Consider the following 24,608-nt stretch of genomic DNA (forward strand, 5'->3'; position numbering starts at 1 on the left):
GGTTGATCAAATCTAGCTCTGATTTCTTAAAAAGCTAGATGACCACTCAGCATGGATTCTGACCTCTCAGGAGGTAAATCACTTTACGGGTGGGTGAAGGAGGGGACAGAAGGCTGTTTCTGGGTGTGTGTGTGTGTGTGTGTGTGCACATGCACGCAGGCATGTGGGTGTTTGTGTGTATAGCCAAAGGTTCACTGGCATAAATAATTCAAGAATTCAACAGTTTCTTTAAAAGTGAAGGAGAAAGCTCTAGTAACTGGTGATCTGGTGGTATTATCCCTTTTGGAGAAATAACTTCAGTTCTACGTTGATTTCCTTGATAGACTGAATAATCATGCAAAAACATACAGTATTACTTTCCTAACTACTGACCGGACAGACCAAACCATACTCACATCAATTGCTTATTTTAATGTCAAATGTTTATTTCTAAGCCACAGTTGCCTCAGCACAATTTGTAAAAGAAAGGAATCCCCAAAAATGAAATTTTTTTGGTCAGGATATTTTCTCCGCAGTTATAAGAATGAAAAGAAACACCTTGGTATCAAGCATTACCATTTCTTCCACATCATTCTAATAAGTTGCATCTAAATATTTTCCTTGGACATCATTTTTTAAAGGTGGAAAAATATCCATGGGGGGAAAAATGTTTGTATTCATGAAAATAAATTTGGGATAGTCTTTGCCAGGGAATATATCTAGAACATCTTTGTTTTGGTACACTATATCACTAATTGCCATATTCTTATTATTTGATATAACAGGCATACTTTATTACATAAAACAAAGTGCACTGAAAATGAACAATGTTAGAAACAAACTGCAATTTGGTGTATCTTAAATCTTCAGGTGATGAGATATGAGCCGGAGCGCCATATACAAATTTCATATCAGTACAAATGCAACTCTCTTCCGTGATGAAAATGCACTTAGTAGCTTAGTTCTTTTTGCTTGAGCAGATAGGGCATCCAATACAACTGAAACAACCTGATAACAAATTTTTTTTTTCAATAAAAAGGAATGCTCTGGTTTCTTAACTGACTCCCACATTTGAGGGAGCCAGAAGATGGCATTTGCTCTTTAAATATATTTCTCTTGCTGATTTGAGACACAAAGCCACCAAGATTCTTCCAGCGGAAGTAGGCACCACACCTCAGATCACCAGGCCCTAGGGGAAGGAAGCCTGTTAAATAAGTAAATCTGTGATGTGCGGTGGTGGGCCCAGCACCTCGAAGACAGCATGGTGGTTGTGCACAGAAATCCCTTCAGCAGACTCAGTGAAAGGATGAGAGTTCTTTAAGTTCATGCACATTTTATTGAGTAGTAATATAAAATGCTTTTTCTTTGTCATTGTTACAAGTGCATGCTTTGATTGCCAACATTTCAGAAGTCAAATTACAAAGGCAAGGCTTTAGGCTGTAGTGAATTACTTGGGCACTTATACAATTGTTAAAAAATATGAATGGACTTTTGTTGTTGTTTCAGAATGAACCAGTTGTAACCCGTAACTGATATACAAAGGGAAAAAAGTGAAAAAAGTACATATTTTGTGGCACATGACAGAACAGAACAAAATAACTAAACTGTTATGACATTAACAGTTACCATGCATTTAGAGTTTCACATGTAACTACAAACTTATTTAAATTTCACAAGGTTTGCTAAACATGCTAACCGTCTATATGTGCACTGACAAGCTTATGTTAAAAACTTTTAAGAATACTCTCCCCTTTAGATTTTGTCAAAGCTTTTTTGATTACAAAATTTCAAAGGCATTAAGCATTTTAGAGAATATAAAGTACGCCAGTATACATACATTTCCAGTATATGTCAGACCACTAAGCGCGTTACAGTCTCATACAGGCCGATACAGCCATTTTTTTTTTCTTAAAAAACATGCATAGGCAGATTTTTTTTTTTACAGAATATAGATGCTTTATCACTGTACTTAATATGGTGTCTTGTTCACTATACTTAAAAATGCACCACTCATAAATATTTAATTCAGCAAGCCACAACCAAGACTTGATTTATCAACAAAAAAACCCTAAATATAAACAGCAAAAAAAGATAGATGTAATTATTCCAGTTTTTTTTAAACTTAAAGAAAAGAAAAGATACTCATTGCTAAATTAATAAGATAAGTGTTATATGGAAAGAAGGGCATTCAAGCACACTAAAGAAACCTGAGGTAAGCATAATCTGTACAAAATTAAACTGTCCTTTTTGGCATTTTAACAAATTTGCAACATTCTTTTTTTTTCTTTTTCTGTTTTTTTTTTTTTTAAGACTGCCTAATTCATTTTATAGCCATTGTCTGACAAGAGTAGCAAAACATTATCAATAAATAGTCCTTATTTAGTTTGTACATCATTTTGTTAAAAATGTTTGATGTCATCCATTTTTAGTGCTGCGACTGTAAACGTACAATAGAGTAAGAAATTAGACAAAGTTTTCGTGTCCAGTAACATAATAAAAGACCTTTCATTAACCTATCTAGAAGTCCCCATTGCAGTAGGAAAACATGTTCATTCCCCTAACATTGCAGTATATACTAGCATTAGCTTTCTTTCTAATTTTTTTCTATAAGCATTTTTAAAAGGCATACCCAAAAGAGGTGTTTAATCACCACCCCCACCAAAATATAGTTTATTATCTCTATCCCTCTTTTTTAACGATAGTGTAAACTGAATCCAATTCCTGGCCCCCAGAGCAAATAAGCTACCATCAGAGGCAAGAACATCCAACTGCTGATATGCAGCAATCCCCATCATGCCCTGCAGCTCAAAAAAAAAAAAAAAAAGTGAACAGGAAGTGGTCACTGGATATTGCTGCTATTACTGCCATTGCTGTCCGTGCCGTTAGTCTCTGAGGCGAGAGCCTTGTTGATGGAGTTAAGGTTGGCGTCAGAGGGCATGGCATCTCTGCGAGGTGGCATCCTCTCATTAATTCGGTCTAAGCCCTTGGCCTCCTCGAAGCTAGTGATCTTATGTTGTGGTGAAAATCCTTTGATAGCTAGACAGAAAATCATTAAAAAAAAAAAAAAAAGAAAGAAAAATTAGGTTAGCCAGAGGAAAACAAAGGGCACAGCTGTTGCATCAGGTGAGGTTAGAGATTTCGCAGTGAGTGAGGGAATCCTTTAGTAGAGAACAGAATGACGGGACCTGAACACAACACAACAGACTCCTTACCATACCCGAAGATAACCAAAAAGTTTGAAAACAGCCAATGTCTCTTGCCAACCAAAATGTCCTCTTCAAGTTAGTAAGATGTAAACATTGCTCTGGTTCTTCGTAAGAGTTTATATCAATGAAATCCAAAGTGGATATGTCAAGAGGAAAGTTGCTACCAGGGACAGGTATCCAGATAGCATCAACTGGCCACATCATTAGCACAGTTACTGTGTCAGACACCCTAACCTAGACAGACCATAACATAGGCTTCCTTTGGCTCTTCCACTGTACTAGTAATGGCAAATTCAGTACAGTCAGGCAAGCTATGCCTAGAAGTCTAGTAGAGAGCTTTAGAGCAGAAGCTAAAAGAAGCTCTAAAAGGAATTAACTTTAGGGGCATTTCCATGCCATCTCAGAATCCCAGAAAGGCTTTCTTGGCAAACAACTCAACAGCTGCGTGAAGAAAAAAGAGAAATTACAAACTCCCGTTTCTCTAACTCAACTTTGGAAGCATATGGAGTGGGTGACAAGGTAAGAGAAACTCAGAAAAATCAAGATCAGATCACTAAGTAGAAAAACGTAGTCCACCCTTCAGCGCAAAACAGGTCAAACTGATGTTCATCTGGTATCCATTACTGCCTAAATCAAAGCAAAACCCTTTCCTCGTAGATCAAGGCAGATGTAAGTGATGCTTTACGAATAAGGAGAAAATGCCTTTCACAACTTTCAGCAAAAATTACAGGATTGGTTTGGGCCCTATTCAGTGAAAACATGGCATTCTCAAGGGGGCATATGGATATTTGATTTTTTTCATTAACCCTTAGTATGCCGCGGAGATAGATCAGACATTTGTGCAAGAAGCTTAATAGACTTCTTCAGTGGGCGCACCAACCAGTGAGCTGAAAACAAGGTACGTACAGGGAACCAATGACATCAGTTTGCTTTACTTCCTGTGATGTGCAAGCCAGATACTGAGGGGCCAATCACCAGAGCTGAATTGGGCTACATCTCCTTGGCTGATCGGGGTCACTTTTGCAGTACCTTTATCCTGCCCACCTTATGGGGGGGGGGGGAGGAAAGCAGTTTCAACTGAAACTTTGCCAGCCAGTCCTACACAAATGTGTAGTGCCTTTCACTAGCATGGATGAAATTCTCAAAAGCGCTACACCATTGCTTCCAAACTCATGAAAGAATGAGAAATAGTTTGTTACCCCTCTGCATTTTAAAGGTCAGCAAAATGGTGATTAGTCAACTGTGAGAGGAAGGAGATGGGGAAATGAGGAAAGACCAAGGCCCAAAGCAAAGCTTCTTAATTCTTCTCTAATTTGGTAATAAATTGCAAAATAACAGAGCTGTCTAAGGAGCACCCACCCTGAACACTCAATTATTTTGAGGGACAAAATAATGGCACAAAGTGGTATTCTATTCTTTTTCTAAACCACTGTGAATATCATTTCATCATAACGAATTAATACAGAAGTTTGTCAACATGATAATTTGTGAAGCAATTTTATTATTTAAATGGTAAAAGAGGCATCTCAGGGTTTTAAAAGCCAATAGGGTGAGAGCGCAGAAATTCAAACTCTAGCTGGAACAATGGATATGTCCCGAATGGGGCTCCATCTCTAATCAAATCTCTAACCCTGGTCTGGAAGAATGTGCTCTGCTGTAGTTGCTGGTCAGACAATGGGTATTAGCAATTTACATTGGTAGTATACTGAACACAACACAGAGTCACAGAAACCACAGAAAACAGCCAAACTATCAACAAGAATGCACACTGCAGATTAGAATTTGCCAAGAGGAATAGAGAATTCCCACATAAATAGCAGTTTATTCACTGCTATTTAGGAAGCAGTTGTATTTTCTCTTACAGTGCTATCATTTCCCCTACCATAACCAAATCATATGCAAATTCGACAGTCTAAAGTGGCACTTTTTACATCGTATCAAAGGACCATATGCACACAATTTTGGGAAAAAATAAAAAAAGTGATCTTGCAAGAACAAAATACAACTGAAGAATTTTGTTTTAAAGGGGAACTTCATATTATTCTTTTTAAAATTTCCAGAGGGTGTGGTATGGATAATATTAAAAACTATTTTGATAGGCAGTCCTCTCTTGACTATATTGTTCAAGCACTTGATTTGAAAGTAATTTCTAGAGGACCAACGCTGTTGTCCTTTCACCATGCTAGGCCACAGTGGGGGAGGTACAATTCTTGATCTTCTGTACTGCGCCTTAGCACAGTGCCCAGCACCAAACAGACACTCAGTGAACCATCAATTGAGTGAGGACTGGATAGTCACTGTTCTTGTCACGGCCACTGCCACAGCCACTGGGGATTTTTGAACTCTTTATAATATCTTAATGGTGCTAACTGTCTTGCAAATACCAATAGGTTAAAATTTGTAAGACTAGCAGAACTGTTTATCTCATACACAGTTTATCTCATACACTGTCTCATACTGGAATATTTTTTAGAGACATAAATTAATGTTGAACTACAACAAAGCACTATTCAAACGAACACTTATTTTTGGCTAGAAACTTCTGAAGACTAGATTTAATAAAGCTATTTTTCTTCTCTTCTCTTCAGTGCTGACTGAAAATGATTTGAGGGAGGGACATGGTTCAGCTCAAAGAATATTATTTTATGAGATATTTGTCAAAACAGCTGCCATAACCCCCACCCCACATCGTTCAAGATTTCAAGATATATAATCCTTTGGTTTTCTGTGACTATACTGGGTTCGTTGTGTACAAAGTCAAACATAGCTTTAAGGGAAAAAAAAACAAACAAACAAACCATAAAAGGACATTTTCCCCTTTAAAGCAAGAACATTTTGGTTAATACTGAGCCACAACTGTTAGCCCAACACCCACACACTCTGTACAAGCTACAGCAAAAAAATAAAAAATAAATAAAAAAAATGAATACACCCAGCAGAGCCCTTATCTGTTGCAGGTACAACAGAAAGGGGACTGGCCAATTTACCTTCATCAGCCTCAATAGCCTCAACAGTAGCTGAAGAGAAGAAAGGGGGTGCAAAATGAATGAGAAAAATGAGCAGAGGATTTTTAACTCTAAGAACAAATCAGTGACGATCAAGGGAGCTCAGAGAATTAATGTCCCTGTAAGTGCTGGATTCTGGTACACACAACAAAACAGAAATGGTAAAAAGAAAGGAAAAAACACAACAAAAATGAGAAGTTTATTTTATGAGCTGGATACACCTATCTGAGTGAACTGGTTTTTGTTCATGAAATAAATGACAAACGGTCAACCCTTTTGAAAAACAAGACATTTTTCTTTTATTTAGATTGAATCAGTAAGAGACTAGGTCAAGCTTAGTCGGACACAGAGAGTATACAAAATCCACTTCTGTGCTTGGCGACTTAAGATTTGAAAATGCCAGACAAAACGGCAGACCTCGAAGGAGTGTCATAATATCAGTGGGATAATTCACACTATTTAACATTAAATGGTGCGATTCCTAGCACAGTGGGGAAGTGGAGTGTGTGTATGTGTGTGCGAATCTGGAGGAAGAATAAAATCAAGGTGTCTGAGTTGCTAGTCCTTTAAAGACAAACACAGAGCTTGTCTGGAGTGGTGAGAGAGAGGGAGAAAAGGTGGGCAATGGTACGCATGTCTGGACTTCCTCTGCCGGGCGACCCAATTTAAAGTCAGTTCTCCTTACTGGAATACCATTCATGGAAAGGAGATTCTTGAAATGCTACCATCAAGTGGTAACATGTCAGTTGCAGTAATAATTCTATCAGCATTTTAAAGAAGAGACAGTACTGAAACCTCAGCATATTTCCAAGGCAACACTTTAAAAGCCCACTGCTTTCTCAGCAATTTTTACAATAAGGTTAGGGTCTATATTCTCACTAATACAGGTGTATGAGTCTTTCCACGTTATTAAGGCCAGCTGCTATCTCCCTAATGAAGGGCTAAAATGTAAAACTTCTCAGTAACTCCAAAATGTTTAATAATAAAATTCTACCCCTTCCCTTGAATTTGCATATTTCTTATAATTTAAGGTTTTAAAACTAGAGCAACTGCCAAACGTACACTATCATTTCCTTACAGTGCATTCTAAATGCCTTCTGATAAAAATGTAAAATATTTACCACTATGGGGAAAAGCTAAACAGTAAAGCTTTAAGCAGTTTCCTCTTTCTGATAATTTGAAATCCAGACAGTGGATTTTGAAATTGTTTCAATGGATGTGGTTTAAAATATATATGGGGTTTTCAAGTTCTCAGGACTAACGAGGTTCTAGCCTTAATGTCTGTTATATGTGGATGTGTTTGCACGTGTGAGAGTTCAACACAGGAAAACACAAACCAATGGATTCAACATAAAGTAACAGAAAAGGAAACTGAATAACCTAAGTTAAAATACAGGTGAAAATCTAGTAACAAAACAAAGAATTTTAAGAACTTAAATAACTTAAGTTCAAAGGTAAACCAAAAATCTGGAACCACACCAGCACCAACGTATCAGAAATATGCACTGCCCATTATTAAATGTTTTCTTCCAAAGCAAATGTGGCCCATAGTCTCTGATAATACACCCGCTGTACCTTAAAATGTGCTTATCAGAAACTATGCATATTTCAGTCATTTAGATAGTCGTGTATTTTGTGCATACAAATGATCCATTTATGCCAATTTTTTTAGAGAACATGTTTATTTTGGTGGGAGAAATTTTTGTTTTTTTAAAGTTATTAGGATAATTTTTAGTTACAAATTCAAGGGTAAATTTACCTCTATGCCTTTTCCTATCTTCATTTACAAATTTGTGTCTTTTTCTGGAAACCAGAGACACTGATTTTGGAATAAACTCACATGAAAATAAAGAAAATTATCGTGATGCTGAGCATGATTCTCTACGTAGAAGAGGTGTGTCTAAATCATGTAACTATAGGAATACTTGAATCTTCTAGATTGAAGGATAGAGATAGGGAAAAAAAAAACCCACAAAAAAAGATTCAGGGAAAGATAAGGGAAAATAAGCAAGAGGCTGACATTAGTTTTTAAAATGTTATAGTGGATTTTTGTTTTATTGATTTTTACTCATTCACTTAAAGTATAATTTAATAGCAAATTTTCATCATGTATTATTAAAATTGGACTCTAATTATAATGATAGTACATAATGATAGTTAAAACAGCAAGACAAAATTCACAAACGTAAAAGAGTATGCAGTGCTGTTTTGTCTGGTGTGGTAGCCATTAGTCACCTGTGGCTATTTAAAGCAAATTAATACAAATTAGCTAAAATAAAAAAATCCCGTTTTGGTGTCTCCGTTGTAGGAGCTGTATTTCAAGTGCTCCGTAGCCAGTGGCCTCTGGACCAACACAGAAATTTCCATCATCACAAAAAGTTCTCTAGACAGCACTCGTCCAGAAAGCTACACATTTTAATTGGAAAAAAAAAAAATCTTTATCTCTATCTTAAAAGAAATGTTTTCATTCTTTTTCAAAAATAAAATGTGGTTCTTCTCAGTCTCCTCTGTCTTGGATAGAGAAATCAAAGACACATGACTCCCAACTTCTGTTCAAGGAGATAACGAAGTCACCCTTTTGAGGTCCTTCCATTCTCCACTATAATCTAGGCCTCTGGACGTGTATTTACGCGTGTGTTTATTTTTTCAGTCAAATAGATAGCCAGAACATTTAGCAGAAACGTTATTTATAAAAAAAAAAGTTATTTTTAGCAGCGGAATGACTCAAAGCTGTCAAAGCCGTCCTGCATGTGGCCAACCTAAGTGGGCTGTCCCCAGCCTGCAGGTGTGGTGACTGTTGTGTGTACGTGGCGGGTGGCGGGGTGGGCGGTGGATGGGCGAAGACCGCGGTCCAGGGACGACGAGGAAGCTATTCTGTCGGACAGGACTGGTCCGACTGCTGCGGGGTTTCAGCCCTTCTTCCCGCTGAGAAGGTCTGAAGACCAAGGCCGCGCTGACGGGGGTGAATAATTCGGGGCTCTCATGACCCCGCGGCCTGAGCTGTCCCCCACACACCCGCACCCCTGGGGCTGCTTACCGCTCTGCAGTGTCTGCTTCCCTCCAGAAAGCACTCCGCTGGGGAGCATGCCCGTGGGGGTCAAGCCTTTCAGCGTCAGCACACTCTCGCTCTCTTCTCTGCAAAGGCACAAGGGGAGAGAGGACGTTAACTTTGATTTTCTTTCAAAAGAAAGGGGGAAAATGCATAGTAGAACTCACATTTCCCTCCACCTAGGCCCTCTGGATTTTACTTTATTTCAAACATACTGCGTTTTTATACATTCCTACTGAAGTCATGCCACCTCGATGGACAGCTGCCGTGCTAGTTTACGATTATACACTGGCGCAGGCTCAGCCTCTTCGGAGTCCCGAAGATACAGAAAACAATTCACATTTTGTAAGCAGGCATTGCCATACGGTGTTTGCTGGACAGCCACCGTGACACCCATAAATATGTTGAAAATGAGCCCTGGAGAGTGCTGATGTAAGTTTTCCAGCCAAGGCTCAGCAGAAATGAGTGGAACTTACTTCCCTCAGGAGAGAAACCCAGAGTATAGATGAGAGATTAAAAACAAAACAAAACAAAACAAAACAACCCCCCCCCCCAAAAAAAAAAACCTCTCTGGTTTATAGATTAGGGAACTAGAAATTACATTCAATGCACTATTAAGTAATTGACATCACATGGTAAGTAGACAAATAATGACAACCAGCCAGGAAAGCCACTGGTAACATTTCCCACCTTTTCAGCAGTGTTTTCCCCCACTGATTTGCTAATAGAACTTTATTGTATTACTCATTGTGATGACTGTCTTACATCTTCTGCACATCACCATTTCAATGTTATTTATTAGTCACAGAACTATTAATCACTTTGATTTATTAATAAATCATCATGATTAAATAACCATGAAATAAGAATACTCTCATCTCTTTCCATGTAGCTAATGCTGTAATTCTACATAATCAGAAAGTGTTTATAATACAAATATATGGATATATAACATCTACTATATGTAGAACTATCAAAGCCACGTTTTTATGAAGCTATCTAACATGACCCAAACAGAATTCTTAAACGATCCCCCAAAACCAGCTACTTCCACAAACTTTTTGCAACTTCATCTTTTCGTTAAGCCTCAAGAATGACCCCTTCACTCCCGTCCTCTCTCTCTCTCCACCTCCTCGCATCTCAGCTGGCAAACCTTGAGGGCTCTACCATCAAAATATTTCCAGCATCTTGCCACTCTCACAATCCTACCACTTCCTTTTTAAAACAGTTTTGTGGAGTAGAAGCAACATCCCATATAATTCATCCATTTAAAGTATGTGATTTAATCAATTTTTTTTAGTGCATTCACAAAATTGTGAAACAATCACTTTAATCAATTTTAAAGTATTTTCATTGCTCCCAAAAGAAAATCTGTGTCCATTAGAGTGGCTCTCCATTTCTTTCACCCTTATATAACCACTAATCTACTTTCTGTACATTTGCTTCTTCTAGATATTTCATAGAGGCGGAATCATACAACGCACAGCTTTTAGCGGCTGACTTCTTTTGCTTTCCACCAGCATCGCTTGCCTGGATTTTTCCAGCAGCTTCTCTACTGGTCTTCCTGCTCTATCCTCATCACACTCTCTGCCTCCATCTCTGTCTATTCTCAGTGTAGCAAACAGGCTGGGCCTTTTAATACATATGCAGATCCTACCACTTCCCTATACAAAGCTCTGCAAAGGCTTCTCCTCTCATTAAGGGTGAAAAGCAACATCTTTAGGTTTGACCACAGCCTTTGAAAACCAGCTCCCAACCCACGCTCTCCTAACCTCACCCATCTGTCCTACTCCATTTCCTACCAGCGCACATTCCCCTTAGTGCCCCTCCAACACATCCGGCACACCTCACCTCAGGGCTCAACCCTTGTTTGGCACACTCTCCCTCCAGTATCTGTGTGGCTCACTACCTCTCTGCCTTTGAATTTCTGCTCAAGTATAGCCCTCTAAGTGAGGACTTCCTTTAGAAGGCTGTTTATATACTGCCCATCTCCCCTTGCTGATTTTATTTTTTCTACAAAGCACTTATTACCCCTGAAAAACTATACAGTTTATTTATTCTGTTGTTCTTTTAAGTATCCAGACAGGAAAGCACCTGGTATATAGTCCACATTCAAAACACATTTACTAAAAGAATGAGTAAAAGGAAAAAAGAATGGTGGTGTTATCCACATGTGAGATTTCTATATCCTTTACTATAGTTGACTTAAAAATGTTAGGTTTGAGATGGTCATTAATCATCGTTTGCCCTCAGACAGTACTGTAACCTTTCCAGGCTTCTGCTGTCAAACCAGTAGAGGTCACACAAAGAAGAAATCATCTTAAGTGCTAATATGTGGATTTGGAATTGGGAGTCCCTCTAAAGAAAGGAACATATCTTCTTTTTTGCATTCATATTCGAAATCAGGCTTCCTTCCTTCTTTTCCCTTTTGCACTCAACGATATTCCTCATCTCCCTATATTCTGATTGTTGCTCCCGCTGCACACGAAACCCAAGCACTCATAGTTTCTGGCAGCTTCCCCATTCCTCAATTCCAACCACATCCACTGAGTCCTCCCTCACACACCTTGGCTCTACAGCCCACTGATGACCACGCCCGCTTCTGGAAAGACTCTTTGCAGAGGTCTCAATCACTTTCTTCCCTAGTTCTCCTCCTCCTCTGGCCTCCCCTTCTCCGTCCCTTGGATGATCTTTTTCCTCTGGCTCCACACTGTGCTTTCTAAAATGGAAGCTTCTAGCCACGTGTGGCTCTTATCCACTTGAAACCTGACTTGAGATGTGCTGTCGGTATGAAATGCTCACCAGGTTTCATACGTGTAATACAAAAATAAGAATGTAAGACATCTCCTTCGGAAGCTTTATACTGACTACACATTGAAGGGTAAAATTCTCAACATATGTGTTAAATAAAAGTCTTAAAATTAATGTCACCCGTTTCTTTCTACTCCTTTATTGGGACTTCTAGAAAATGTCAACCTACAGATGTGGCTCACATCATATTTCCACTACAAAGCACTGTTCTAGAGGATTCTTTTCTTTTTCTCCTATGTCTACTTTCTTTCATAGCGAGATCATCCACTTAGGCTACTTTAGTCTTGTGTCCCCTCTCATGACAACATTTCCTACCTTAGTCTCTCTCTAAAGCTCCAGGGTAGAATTCCTGTCCATCTATGAATGAATACTCCACCGGCATCCCAGAGGAAAAATATGCCCAAATCAATTTATCATAATCCTCCCCCAAAATACCTGTTAGGTATTTAAGTGGAGAAATACTTCCTCTTCCTTAGATAACAGCACTATCACCCTACCCATTATAGAGGCTAGAATCTCTATGGAATATTATTAGAACATTTCCTCTCCCTCATTGCCACTTGCATAGGTCAGAATTCTTGGAGCAAATGACAGAACCTGTTCTGGCTGATTCTGACAGCAGAGAGATGCACTAAAGGATCTGAGAGAGCTCACAGACCCAGAGAGTCTGCAGCCCAGAAGAGCACGGGTGTCCATCCATGCTGTGGAATCTGGTGCCACCACTGTTCAGAGCCAACACCTAAGCTCATGCTAATGCTGTCAACATTCTGAGAAAGTAGTTCTTTTGCTGTCCTCTCAGGTTTCACAGCTGAGAGAGAAATCACCTTCCCCGCTTCCTGCCTCCTCACGATGCTCATTTCAAAACACAAGTTTTCTGTGCATTCATTTGATTGGTGGATCTTAGGCAACATGCCTGCACCTTCCCTGCCAAGGCTGCTGAAAGACAGTGTTCTGATTCCCTTATAATGTGGCAAATTATCACAATGTAAGGGATATGGCAGACAGTTATACCTGACAAATGTATACAACCATTCACATTCATTCATTACGTTTAAAAATTTCCAGCTTCACAAATTCTTTTCATCTCTTCCTTTGTATGTTTCCCCCATAGCCTAATTTGCTTAGATAAATTCAATCGTTTCCAAAACATCCTCCCTGACATCAGTAAGTCATCTTGTTGTCCAGTCTTCACACTGCCACTAACATATAATATCTAAACATGGGTTAGAGCATGCCTCTTATCCTATTAAAAACATCCTATGACTGTCCCCGCTCCATGCAAAAATTTGATATTTTACCATGACCATGCTCTTCAAGGCTGTCAAGGATCTGGACTTAAATACATCTTCAGCTTCACTTTTCCCTAGATTCCTCACTTACCCTCATGTCTTAAGACTCCGCTCTTTTGAATACTTAGAATTCGCTGACCACAGTGTTCCAGGCACTCACTAGTGCTGCACACTGAGTTTGGACACACTGCTTCCCTTGCAAGTCTGCTGTGCGGATTACTGTCAAATGCATACACCACAAGACAGGGCACCTGGCACTTAGCAAGAGGGCTCTTAAAGCACTGCCCTTAGGACCATGTGACTGTGTGCTTGATGACTTCTTAGCTCCCAAACATGCCTGTTCCACAATTCACCACCTAAAGGAATCCTACCTATCCTTCACAGCGTTCCTCCTATGTCAACCTCTTGAGGAACATTGTTTCTTGTTTTCTGTTTTGCAGGAAACAGAACTCTGTGGAGCCCCATCCTCGTCCGCAGAAGAGCATCTCTTCATGTATTTAGCACGCATTTCATTGTCTTGTATTAGTTTCACGTCCACACGTCTGTCATTCTGACTTGGTATTTACTGTACCTGACTCAGTATACTGTACACATCTAACATTCAGTCATTCCTTGATAACCTTCACCTTCTTTTCTCAGGCTACACACCCCCTGCATTCTGCAATACAATATATCTTGTTTTTATTTTCCATCAATGTATGCAATCTCTGTCAAGTCACTGACCATCGCTGGGTGTGAAGAGACCATTTCTCAGCTGGGAATAATTCCATCTTATAGACCTGTGGGCAGGGGACTGACTAGAAGGACTTTCCAATTTTGAGACCTACCTATGACTCTATAGCATTGCCTTTACCACCTTCATATGCTTTGAAAACTAACATGGATGGAAACAAGTTTTTATACTAAGAAAGGCTTTCCTTTTTTCCTTAAATACACTTTCACTTGGAAATTTTGGAACTGTTTTTACTTCTTCCCACAGAGACGTCAGATAGAGAAAAAAAAAATCAAGAGAATTCAGATAGAAAAAAAAATCAAGAAAAAAAAGTCAGTAAATGTGAGGTATGATAAACAAGCAAGTGATTCTGCAGAGGTCCTGGTGGACTTCCGATCTTCACGTGGTCTTTTGTTCCCACAAGACATCCTTCCAGCCACACAGACCTTCCCGGGCCTCAAAACTGATGACCTGGTTTCCATCCAAGAATCTTTGCACCTGCTATTCTCTTTGTCTTAAACACTTTTAACTCTGAGTTTTCGTGAAGGTCACCCCCACACTTCCTACTCAAATGCTATTATTCAGAAAGTTCTTTTTTGGCCATCCACTAAAATAAGTGCATCATGTCCCACTTGCTATCCGCCTTTTTCTCTTCATGGTATGTAATCAATGCTTTACGTGTATAGTTATTACTGAATGAGTGAGTGAGTCCTGGAAATTCAGTCAGGAATAGAAAACATTAGTGCACAGGCAGCCTCGTTCATTAGGCTGTAAGGAGCAACAGTGCCCTATTTTCAGCCTTAACATGACTCTTCAGGATCTGGCTGGTCAGCACGGAGCTATTATTGACTTTGATTTGGTGTCTTTAAGAAAGGATGATATTGCCTTTCATCTTTTTCACAGCTCCCCACTTTTGCCAACAAGCTATTTGGTTATTCTTTAGTGACTCTACCAGGAATAGACTAGCAACAGCAAGAGGAGAAATCAGGAGAGCCCACGCAGCTACTCCAGGAGGAAGAGTTGAGATAAAAATTTGGCAAAAATTTGGTTATGAATCATACAACATGGGAATGGTCTGTTTTGCAAGGTATACCTATTTATCCTTGTTAATGAGGAATTGTGAATTGACCATATACTCCTCACATATACATAATGCCATATTTCAAGGCAATTTTTTGAGGAGAAATATATCACTTTGTCTTACCAAATAGTACATAAAAGAATTTAAATAAAGTGCAGTTAGTTCTCTTCAAGAAAACATTTATTTTTACAATGTAGGATTAATAATAACATGGTTCATGATCTATTTAAAAAAATAACCACTGCATGGGAATTGAAACATTAAATAACTATTAAGTAACTATTTTTCTCTCAATGACTTATTAGAATAATAGAGTCACATGAACAAACTCAATGGTTAATGTTCATTTCCTAGAAATCTAGTGAAATGCACCTGATAAATTCATCTTTTACTACAGAACCAAAATGAAATATAAAATGAATTATAACAGCTTTCCTATTTCACTACAAGTTCAACCTATCGTGAAATAAATTTTCTAAAGTCCAGCAGGAAATAGTGATAAAATGTGAAATAGCCTAAATTAGAGGCTTTCTCTAAGGAAATAATTTAGAATATTTCAATTTGACTAATAAAATGAGGAACAAACAATCCCATTTAAAAGAAAAAAAAACAATAAAGAAAAAGCAAATATTTTCTAGTAAAATACTTAAATTATCAGATTACAGTATTAAAATGTTTATCGAAAGACACATAATCACATTCAAAACAGAAACACCAGAACAACGATCCCACCTGAGAACTGAGAACACTCGGGCCATTTTGCCTATTGCTCGGATCTTGTTTCTTATCACCTCCTTCCGGGCCGCGGCTGTTGCTCCTATATTTTAAAAGAGAGGGTTAAGTAGTCAGTGACCTTTTATCTAACTGTAATTATTTTACAAGTTTAGATATATAACCGACTACGGTAAGCAAAACCACCTCCCTCCCCCAACAGTGGATTTATCTCAGAATTAATTTAAAAAACCTATACATCTGGCTATTAATAATTGGATGTGGCTCTTGAGAGGTCCCCAAAATGCCAAAGCGCAACTTTCGAGATTTCCAAGGAGAGGTGGGTAAAGAGAAAAATCATGGAGCTGACCAGGTTGGTTCCTATCCTTCTCTTTTGTTTTTACAGAGAGAGTAGATATTGGCAAAAAGAATCAAGTGAGTCGCCAGGATTTTCTACTCATTTCTGGACTCCATGCTGAGAAGACTACTTTATTAGGAGACTCCTTTTTCCAAAGTTCTCCCTTGAAGTGAAGGGAGTCTTAACTCCCTAAGTTCCCTGAAACCTCATGCATGTCATTTAGTGGCCATAAGAACATTTCTTTTAGGACTTGATACTCTTCCATCTTCTGCTGGTTCACGTATTCTAGATGGGAAAATGGAGAACTACTGCATTGGGTTTAGTGAGAGATGGTGACACGGTCTGTATTTTAGTACTTATGTAAAAGTTATACACAGGTCTGTCTGAGTAACTTCTACCACTTACTGTATTTTCCAAATGAAAAAAAAATCAATCTATGCAGGTTATTGTTACTTGTAAACATTTTTATCATGTTTTAAAAATAATACTATATGATCTTTAGTGAACCTATTTCCATTTTTTATTAAATTCCCAAAGCATGTCTGGAGAAGTGCAAATCACAGAAAAACATCTCTCTAAGATTTTTATAATCCAAGGTAAAGGGGCTAAGATAGCCTTGTTATACATTACATGGGACTTTGTAGGAAGTGTTAACACAAGATTGTTTTTCTAGTTCTACTGCCACCAATAGAAATACAACAAAATATTCCTTTCAGATAATATCAGAAATGTTCTTAATCCAAATGAACGATTTATTAAGTCAGCTAATTTTTTAGAGATCGCAGCCCACCAGTGCTAACTGGTACAAGATTTGGTCTTTTAATTTGAGATAAGGACAAGCTTTCTGAACTTTTTGGATAGAAAGAGTTCTGCTTTTTCTCTCAGCAAGTTTTTTTTTTTTTTAAGTTTTAAAAAGACTTTTTATTTACCTATTTGAGAGAGAGAGAATGAGAGAGAGCACATGAGAGAGGAGTGGATCAGAGGGAGAAGCAGACTCCCCGCTGAGTGGGGAACCCATTTCAGGGCTCGATCCTAGGAATCCAGGATCATGACCTGAGCCAAAGGCAGTTGCCCAACCAACTGAGCCACCCAGGCACCTCAGGTTCTTCACAGGCTTTTAAGAATGTGATTTAGAATCTTTTCATTGTTTGATGAGAGTCAAATAATTAATCACCACCCTAACATTTCTATAAGAAAGAAAACTCACATCAACACACATGATTTTGAACTGTCCGGAGGGGGTAAAAATAAAAACAAAAACAAAACCCAAACCTCTGCTTTTCTCTCCCCAAAGGAAAAGGAAAACATAATGGGCCACTTCCTTCTCCTGAGGGGGTGAATGGGCCAGAAGAGCTATGAGGGCACGCCCACCTCACGCACTCAGAGGTGTTCCCCAGAAGGTGCATCCCAGTGAGCTGGCTTCTTCCCCTTGTCTCTCTAACCTGAACACAGCCCATGTTTTTGACCATTTCTTTCTCCCTTGTGGGAATCCCAGCACGGCAGGTATCTCCCAACATACTGACTGCCCGGACTTACTACTAGCAGCTATTCTGCCTGCAGACGGGTAGAGGAAGTTTCAGTGCATGAGAGAAAACCACTCTCCAATCCAGTTTTTCTAATGATTAAGTGGAACCATGGATTCTCATTTGCTAGGTTCCTTGAATTACATGCTGTTGGCCAGAACAGTTGAGAAGAAAATAGTGTGTGGGCCGGATCCCTGCCTTGAAATTTATCCTGGGTTTCTAACAATATTTACTACCTATGATTTGTAATTATGATTCTTTATACAATAAATCCTGTCCTAGAGACCATTTAAAAGTCTGACGTTCCTGTGCTTGTATTTTAGGTAATTTATGATCAAGAGACTACTAAGAAACATTTTTTAAGAAAAGAAAAAAGTGGGATCGCAATTAGTCTCCTTAAGGTGGCTTTCTTTCTTATCTATATATTTTCCATTATTCCATTAAATTCTGTTTTGAGTCTAACACCATGCTATTCCTACTCTATAGTTAGTATTTCCAGTGTGTTTGACCCAGTCCACTCTGAGGTCATGGGCTGCTAAGTCAGGGAAAAGATTCTGACCCTCTCCAACACACAGTATGGCCAGATCATAAATCCACCCAAAAGACACAAAGAATGTAAAATGTGGGTGAGGTCTGAAAGTGGTGACTATATTTAGAAGCGGAGGAAAGCAGCAAGAAGGAGCAGCTAGAAATAAAACTGTATATTTTTAAGAGAAATGAGAAAGGCAAAACATAAAATAAATGAGAAATATATAAGAAGGATAATCTCCCAGAAATTTTTCAGTAAAGGCCTTGTAAAAACCACAACAAGAGCAAAGAAAAGTAAGAAACTAGTCAGAAAGGTAGGGAAAGAAATTGTATAGAACTGTCCTTTTCAGCTCAGTATCAACTGATTCTCAGAAAAATGCTCAAATGAATTCTGAATTTGAAATGTAAAATCAACATTCTGATAGAGCCAGTCTGTCCTTCCTTATTTTTTTCAGATCAAATGACCTACTGAAGAGCATGTAACAGATTATTCTACTTTATGTACTCATAGGTGTACTCCCAAAAATGATGATTCACAGCATGTTACAACTTTTTTTTTTTTAATCAGGGAGAGCACAAACAGCAGGTGCAGCAGGCAGGGGAGAAGCAGGCTCCCCACTGAGCAAGGAGCCCTAAGTAGGGTCGATCCTAGGACCCTGAGATCATGCCTTGAGCTGAAGGCAGATGCTGAACTAACTGAGCCACCCAGGCGTCCTGACAACACTTTTCTTAATGAAGAATGGTTGTCTCTTTTTAAATGTCTCACTAACACAGGTAAAAGGTTTACTACTCCTTTTATAAAATTAGAATACATTTACTCAAAAAATAAAAAATAACCTAATCATAGTGTGAAGAGACATTCAAAATGAGTATCTCTTAAGTCAGAAATTGCCTTCAATATTTTCCAAATATTCAAAATCAAAATGAAACTAATGCCACACTTGGATAACCTCGCCAAAATTTGAAATACTCAAATAATGTTTGTTCCACTGCAATCCCTCACAGTCTTTATTCTATAGAGGGATCAAAGAAAAAGCATGTTTTTCAGAATTTTACTAGTTGCAACATGCAAATATAATGTCACATTCAGCATACTTGCTCTCTTTAAGTCCTGGAAATGACCACAGTAGCTCAAATTAAAATCGAGCAAATAAAATAATGCAGGAACATAAAATTCCTTTTACATTAAAACTGACATGACTATTTTTCACTGAAAAGAACAGAACATTTTAACCTACAAGTCCATAATGGTAAGGCAACATTTCATATGTTAAAAAAATAGTCATTTTAAGTAAATTTCATTTTGTGTTTCCATTCGGGTAATTATCACTTCTTTTTTGAGCCCATCTCTCTCTCTCTCTTCAACTTTTAAGTTCTAATCTTCTTTTATGCCTGGGGTCTGATGCTACTTTATCCAGAATCCAGGCAAACCTGCACACTCAGTTGTCCTCAAAGTGGAAGAGGCTAATGTAGAGACCAAGGAAATCTTTAAAGATCTGCTTTTAACATGTGTCCTTTCTGACCTCAACTTAGCCCCTCGCTGACTTCTCATGACTTTGAAAGGCATCCCTGCAGGGTGGATTTCAGCCTCTAAGGGGACCGGGAAAGTGCAGCAGCCTCACTGCAGGGAGGAGCCAACTGCTAGGGGGAAGAGAGATTCTCAGCACATGGGCTTTCTGCCACACATCACCCGTGCTCTGTCATCCAGCTCACAGCTCCAACCTGCTGAGGTACTGCTGCAAACCCTCCCGTGTTAACTGAATTAGACTATGTAGGAAGTGCTAGATAGAATACGATACCACCCAAATCGTTTCTTCATTAAGTGTGCTTTTGAATCTTATCCCGTATCACCTGACACGTGCTAACTGCCAGCAACAGAAATATGAAGGATGCGGGATCTTCCCTGGAGGAAATCACGGGAATGACAAGAGCGTGGGACAAATAGAGTGACACTGGCAGTGGTGTGTCCAAGCTGGCTCAAGACCACTAGTGAGAGTGAGAGAAGACTGAGCACATCTCTCTCTTTTTGTTTTTAAGATTTTATTTATTTAAGAGAGAGAGACAGCACGAGCAAGGGGAGGTCTAAAGGGAGAGGCAGAGAGAGAATCTCAAACAGCCCTCCCTCTGAGCTTGGAGCCCAATATGGACTCCATCCCAGGACCCTGAGATCATGACCAGAGCTGAAATCAAGAGTCAGACACTTAACTGACTGAGCCACCAGGTGACCCTGGGCATATCTCTTCTCAGCTTCATGTTGGCAGCCTGACATCAGTAGCAGGGAAAAGAAGATATACTATGGAAATCTGCAAATGCCACAGACTAGGGCCATTTTCCCCTGGAGGATGAGTTGTTAAAGGCATACCAGCATGCCACTGATAGCAGGTACTAATTGCCTTGAGGCATGAGAAAAAAAACTTCACTGAAATCATAGTAGTTAAAGGATCCTGAAGGATAAGTAAGAGCAAAAGAACAAGGAGAATGAGTATTCTCTGTAGAAGGAAGAAAATGTGCAAACTTTTGGAGGCCACAACAATCTAGGTTACATTCAGTGGTGGGTGAGAAGTCTTATGTGGATGGAGATATGCTGGGGTGAGGACAGGTGAGAGAAGCAGGAGCTGCCTGGACCAACCTATAAAGGCGTGAGCATGTAAGTACACGCAGGCAAGTTTACTTACTAGCATACTCATACGAGCATACTTACGTACTAGCATAGTAGAGATTAACAGAACATACCCTGTCATGTATCTACCAAAGAAAGAAAGAGATGGACTGATGGATAGATGGACAGATAGAACCGATGGATAGTAGAGAGGTAGATACGTGACAAAGTAAATATAATCAAATGTTAATTGTAGACTATAAGTGATGAGTACATGGATATTGACCATCCAATTGTTTCAACATTCTTGCATATTTAAAATATTTTAATAATAAAATGTCAAAAAAGCAAAACTGTATTTGCAAGAAACTTGGTTTTGAGGGAAAGGAGAACAGCTTTTGAGAAGAGAGATGTCTCCATCCCACCCTTTGTGTTATAAGGAGGACGCATGAGCTGGCCAAAGGAAGCAATAAAGTAAAGTTCTCAGTGTGGCTACATACACCCCATCCCTCCTCAGCTCCCAGAGAACACTGACCCAGTAAGGTTTTGTTTTATATGTCCAATTCAATGGATTCTAATTGCTTTCTAAATTTCTAAATGCCTTTTGGTAATTTTAAGAAATGAAGATGATGAGCTACTTAAGACTTTTATACTCAGATGTCTTGTAAAATAGGAACATTTTCAGATTATTAGAATGTGAAAAATCTCCTTTCCCAAAAAGGCAGAGATAAGTGAGGTGTTTACTTTTTAATGTGAATGGTAGCAGAAATTCTCCACCTCATTATTTTAAGTGGCCTCAATTTTTGCTATTATTTAGGCTTCTTTCTTTAAAGGCCTTTTAATACAAGTATATTCATAGCATATATTATTAAATAAAATATATTCTATACAAAAGTATGCATATACACTAACATTTTGCACTTTTTTTTTCCAAAGGAAAGATATTTTTAAGAACTGTATATTGCTGGTAAGCTTCAAATCTCTACCTTTTTAGAATCTAAGAAACTAATAGAGAAAACTTACCACTTTTCCAAATTTGTTAACAATATTGATCTCTGTAGGAAACTTATCCTCTTTGAAAGTAAAATTTTATCGTAGTTCACTATTATTAAGCAGAGTTTAAATGTAACCCCAGACTGTATTTTTCATCAAAAAGAGCAATTATTGAATTTGAATAAAGGCTATTGATGGAATTAAGCCTAAGATGTTGAGATAAAAAATATCTTTTGTTGTGTTATACTAAAGACAAAAATTAGTTAGGTTTCCATCCAAAATTAGCACCTTTGACATACAAGATATCATACAAAGAAGAGTCTTCAGATGCCCCTTAAAAACCTTGCATAACTGCACTTTTTACAGATGATAATGATGACATTATAAGTATACAGGCTATCTTATTTAGGAGAACACATGTCCCCATAAGGCTATGAATCTAAATCATGGGCTATAATCCCTAAACCTTACTCTTTGTCTTTTGTTTCCCTGGCCTACTTTAGTAATAAATCTTGAGCTTCTATATGCCAACAAAGTGATGCTATCTATAAGTTACGTAGACATACAGCTGGTTTCACCCTTGGCTATGAGTTTGTCAAGTGCTTTACTACATCAGCCCATACCGTCAGGCATTTGAGTCCTTGGATTTAGGGATAGCACCATCAACACTGAGTAACTGTGTTCACTCTGACAGACTGACTTTAAAACTGTAGCTTTTACATTTTTTACTCATGCATCTACTAAAGACTATCCTCCAAAGTATACTATCCCCTCCTCTAAATTTAAATAGTTGTAAAGAATAGACATTGCCATTTTTAAAATGACTATATTACATTTTTTTTTTACTAATGGCATATAAATGTCACAACAATTTCATCCCACCATCATCCATTTAAAGAAAAAAAAGTCCACGAACAAGATACTCATTAACGCTTAGAAAGCTTACATGAGTCCTACTTCTCTTTGAAATTGTATTTCCATTTCCATTTCTCTGATTTTACTCTAGTGAATTATATATTTATACTTTAAAATAATTTTATGACTACACTGTACTTTATTATTAAAAGTATGTTTCAAAATCTAAGTTAACTGTATTTTTTTATCTTATTTTTTAAAAAGATTTTATTTATTTATTTTTGAGAGAGAGAGCACACAAGCAGTGGGGAGAGGCAGGCAGAGGGAGAGGAAGAAGCAGGCTCACTGCCGAACAAGGAGCCTAACATGGGACTCAATCCCAGGACCCCAAGATCATGACCTGAGCTGAAGGCAAACGCTTAACTGACTGAGTCACCCAGGCGCCCCTGAGTTAAATGTATTTTTAAAAAATTTCCTGACACAATGAAGCCCTAAGTGTTCAAAAATTCCCTTGTAATCAAGATCACAGATATTAGTAGTACATAAATGAGCTAGATAGCACAAATCTATGATGAAAATTTAAAAATATGTTAAAAGCACAGAAATAAAGTTTTATGGGAATGCATCCTTTAGTGACAAAGATGGTGGTGGTGGTGGGGGGGTTATGTGGGCTTGCTTAAGGAGACTTCCTAGACACTGAGTCTTCAGCATCTCTCTGTTGGTACCCAGTACTAAACATGTCAAGGCAAGGTTCACAATGGTGATGTCTCCGGAGACCTATGCCTTTCTGTTAAAGTGGGAGAAGGACAGTTGAGAGAGAAGAGGTGGAAAAGGAGAAGCTACAATGAGGCCTGCACTCTCCAGCTCAGGAAAGTTTTAGGAAGGAGGACATCTGGAAGCTGAGGATGAGAAAACAGATTCCCTTGAAACTCCCCTTGAGACGTCCCTGGGTAATCCTAGTAGTACCAATGTTCTAGCATGTAGACTGCTGCTCTATCAAGAAAGCGATTGCTCAGTTTCTAGGGTTGATGGCTGCTGGAAGAGCTCCTTGACTAGCCATACTTGGAGATCTGTACTGCTCAAGCACTTGAAAAATGTTCCAGTTAAATCTAGTCCAAAGAGATTGTTAGGTGCTGGCCCTCACCAAATAGCTCTCCCTCTGCTTATGTAGGTTACTCCGTGAGGTAGGAAAACACCCTCTGGATCACAGATTTCAATAAATCCTGTAAAACTTCATCTTTTTGAAGATCATAACCTAAAATGTTTGGAATACTTTTTTGATTTTGTTTTTCATTCTACCATACGACATATACATAGGTGATAAAATTGGAATATTATGGCTATTCACTCCATATTTACTCCAAATCACATATTCTCAATTTTTTCCCATATGTTTTTTAGTTCAACTCAAATCTCAGCACGTAAGAGACCCTGCAATAGTGTGATATTTGGCATAAGATGATTCTGTCTCATATCCTATTTTGAAAGGAACAGAAGATCCTTTAAAATATATATATTTTTAAAATAAAAAGACTCTCTTGTGTAATGGATTCCAAGAAAGTCCAGTTCAGCCTAGACTGTTTTTCCCTTGCTTTTCTTGTCATAAAACATAAATGAATTATTTAGATAGGAAATCTTAAAAATGTACAGACTACTCCCAAATGTCAAATAACTGTCATTATTTGGTTATCCTGCATAATTAAAAGTTACTTCTGTTTACAAGTTTTAATTTGATTCCACAGACTTTTGTTCTCTGAGACATTTTGTCCCATCTGTTCAGGGACTCCTCAGAAGAATCACAGAAATTGGCTATACACATAAATCTAACTTGGGTAAAAATTAAAAGATCTCAAAGTACATTGGAGAACTTCCGTTGATTTTTCGAGAAACCATCACATAGTCAAACTAT

At 38.3% G+C, this 24,608-nt stretch overlaps 1 protein-coding gene across 2 annotated transcripts in view; it reads right to left on the minus strand.

The window, feature by feature from the left end:
- Positions 1-411: 411 nt before the first annotated feature.
- PPP3CA (protein phosphatase 3 catalytic subunit alpha) overlaps positions 412-24,608 on the minus strand; it is a 316,051-nt gene continuing 291,854 nt past the window's right edge. Inside the window, exons 11-14 of one of the 2 annotated variants that reach the window (XM_080796591.1) lie at positions 15,865-15,949; positions 9,228-9,325; positions 6,173-6,202; positions 412-3,015 (exon numbers count right to left, since the gene is read on the minus strand). In XM_080796591.1, coding sequence (XP_080652717.1) covers positions 2,819-3,015; positions 6,173-6,202; positions 9,228-9,325; positions 15,865-15,949 — 410 coding nt within the window. In that variant the 3' untranslated portion in view covers positions 412-2,818. The remainder of the gene's footprint in view (positions 3,016-6,172; positions 6,203-9,227; positions 9,326-15,864; positions 15,950-24,608) is intronic. The other variant, XM_080796592.1, reaches the window with a different exon arrangement.

This window comes from Martes martes, assembly GCF_963455335.1.
Source record: "Martes martes genome assembly, chromosome: 2".
NCBI lineage: Eukaryota > Metazoa > Chordata > Mammalia > Carnivora > Mustelidae > Martes > Martes martes.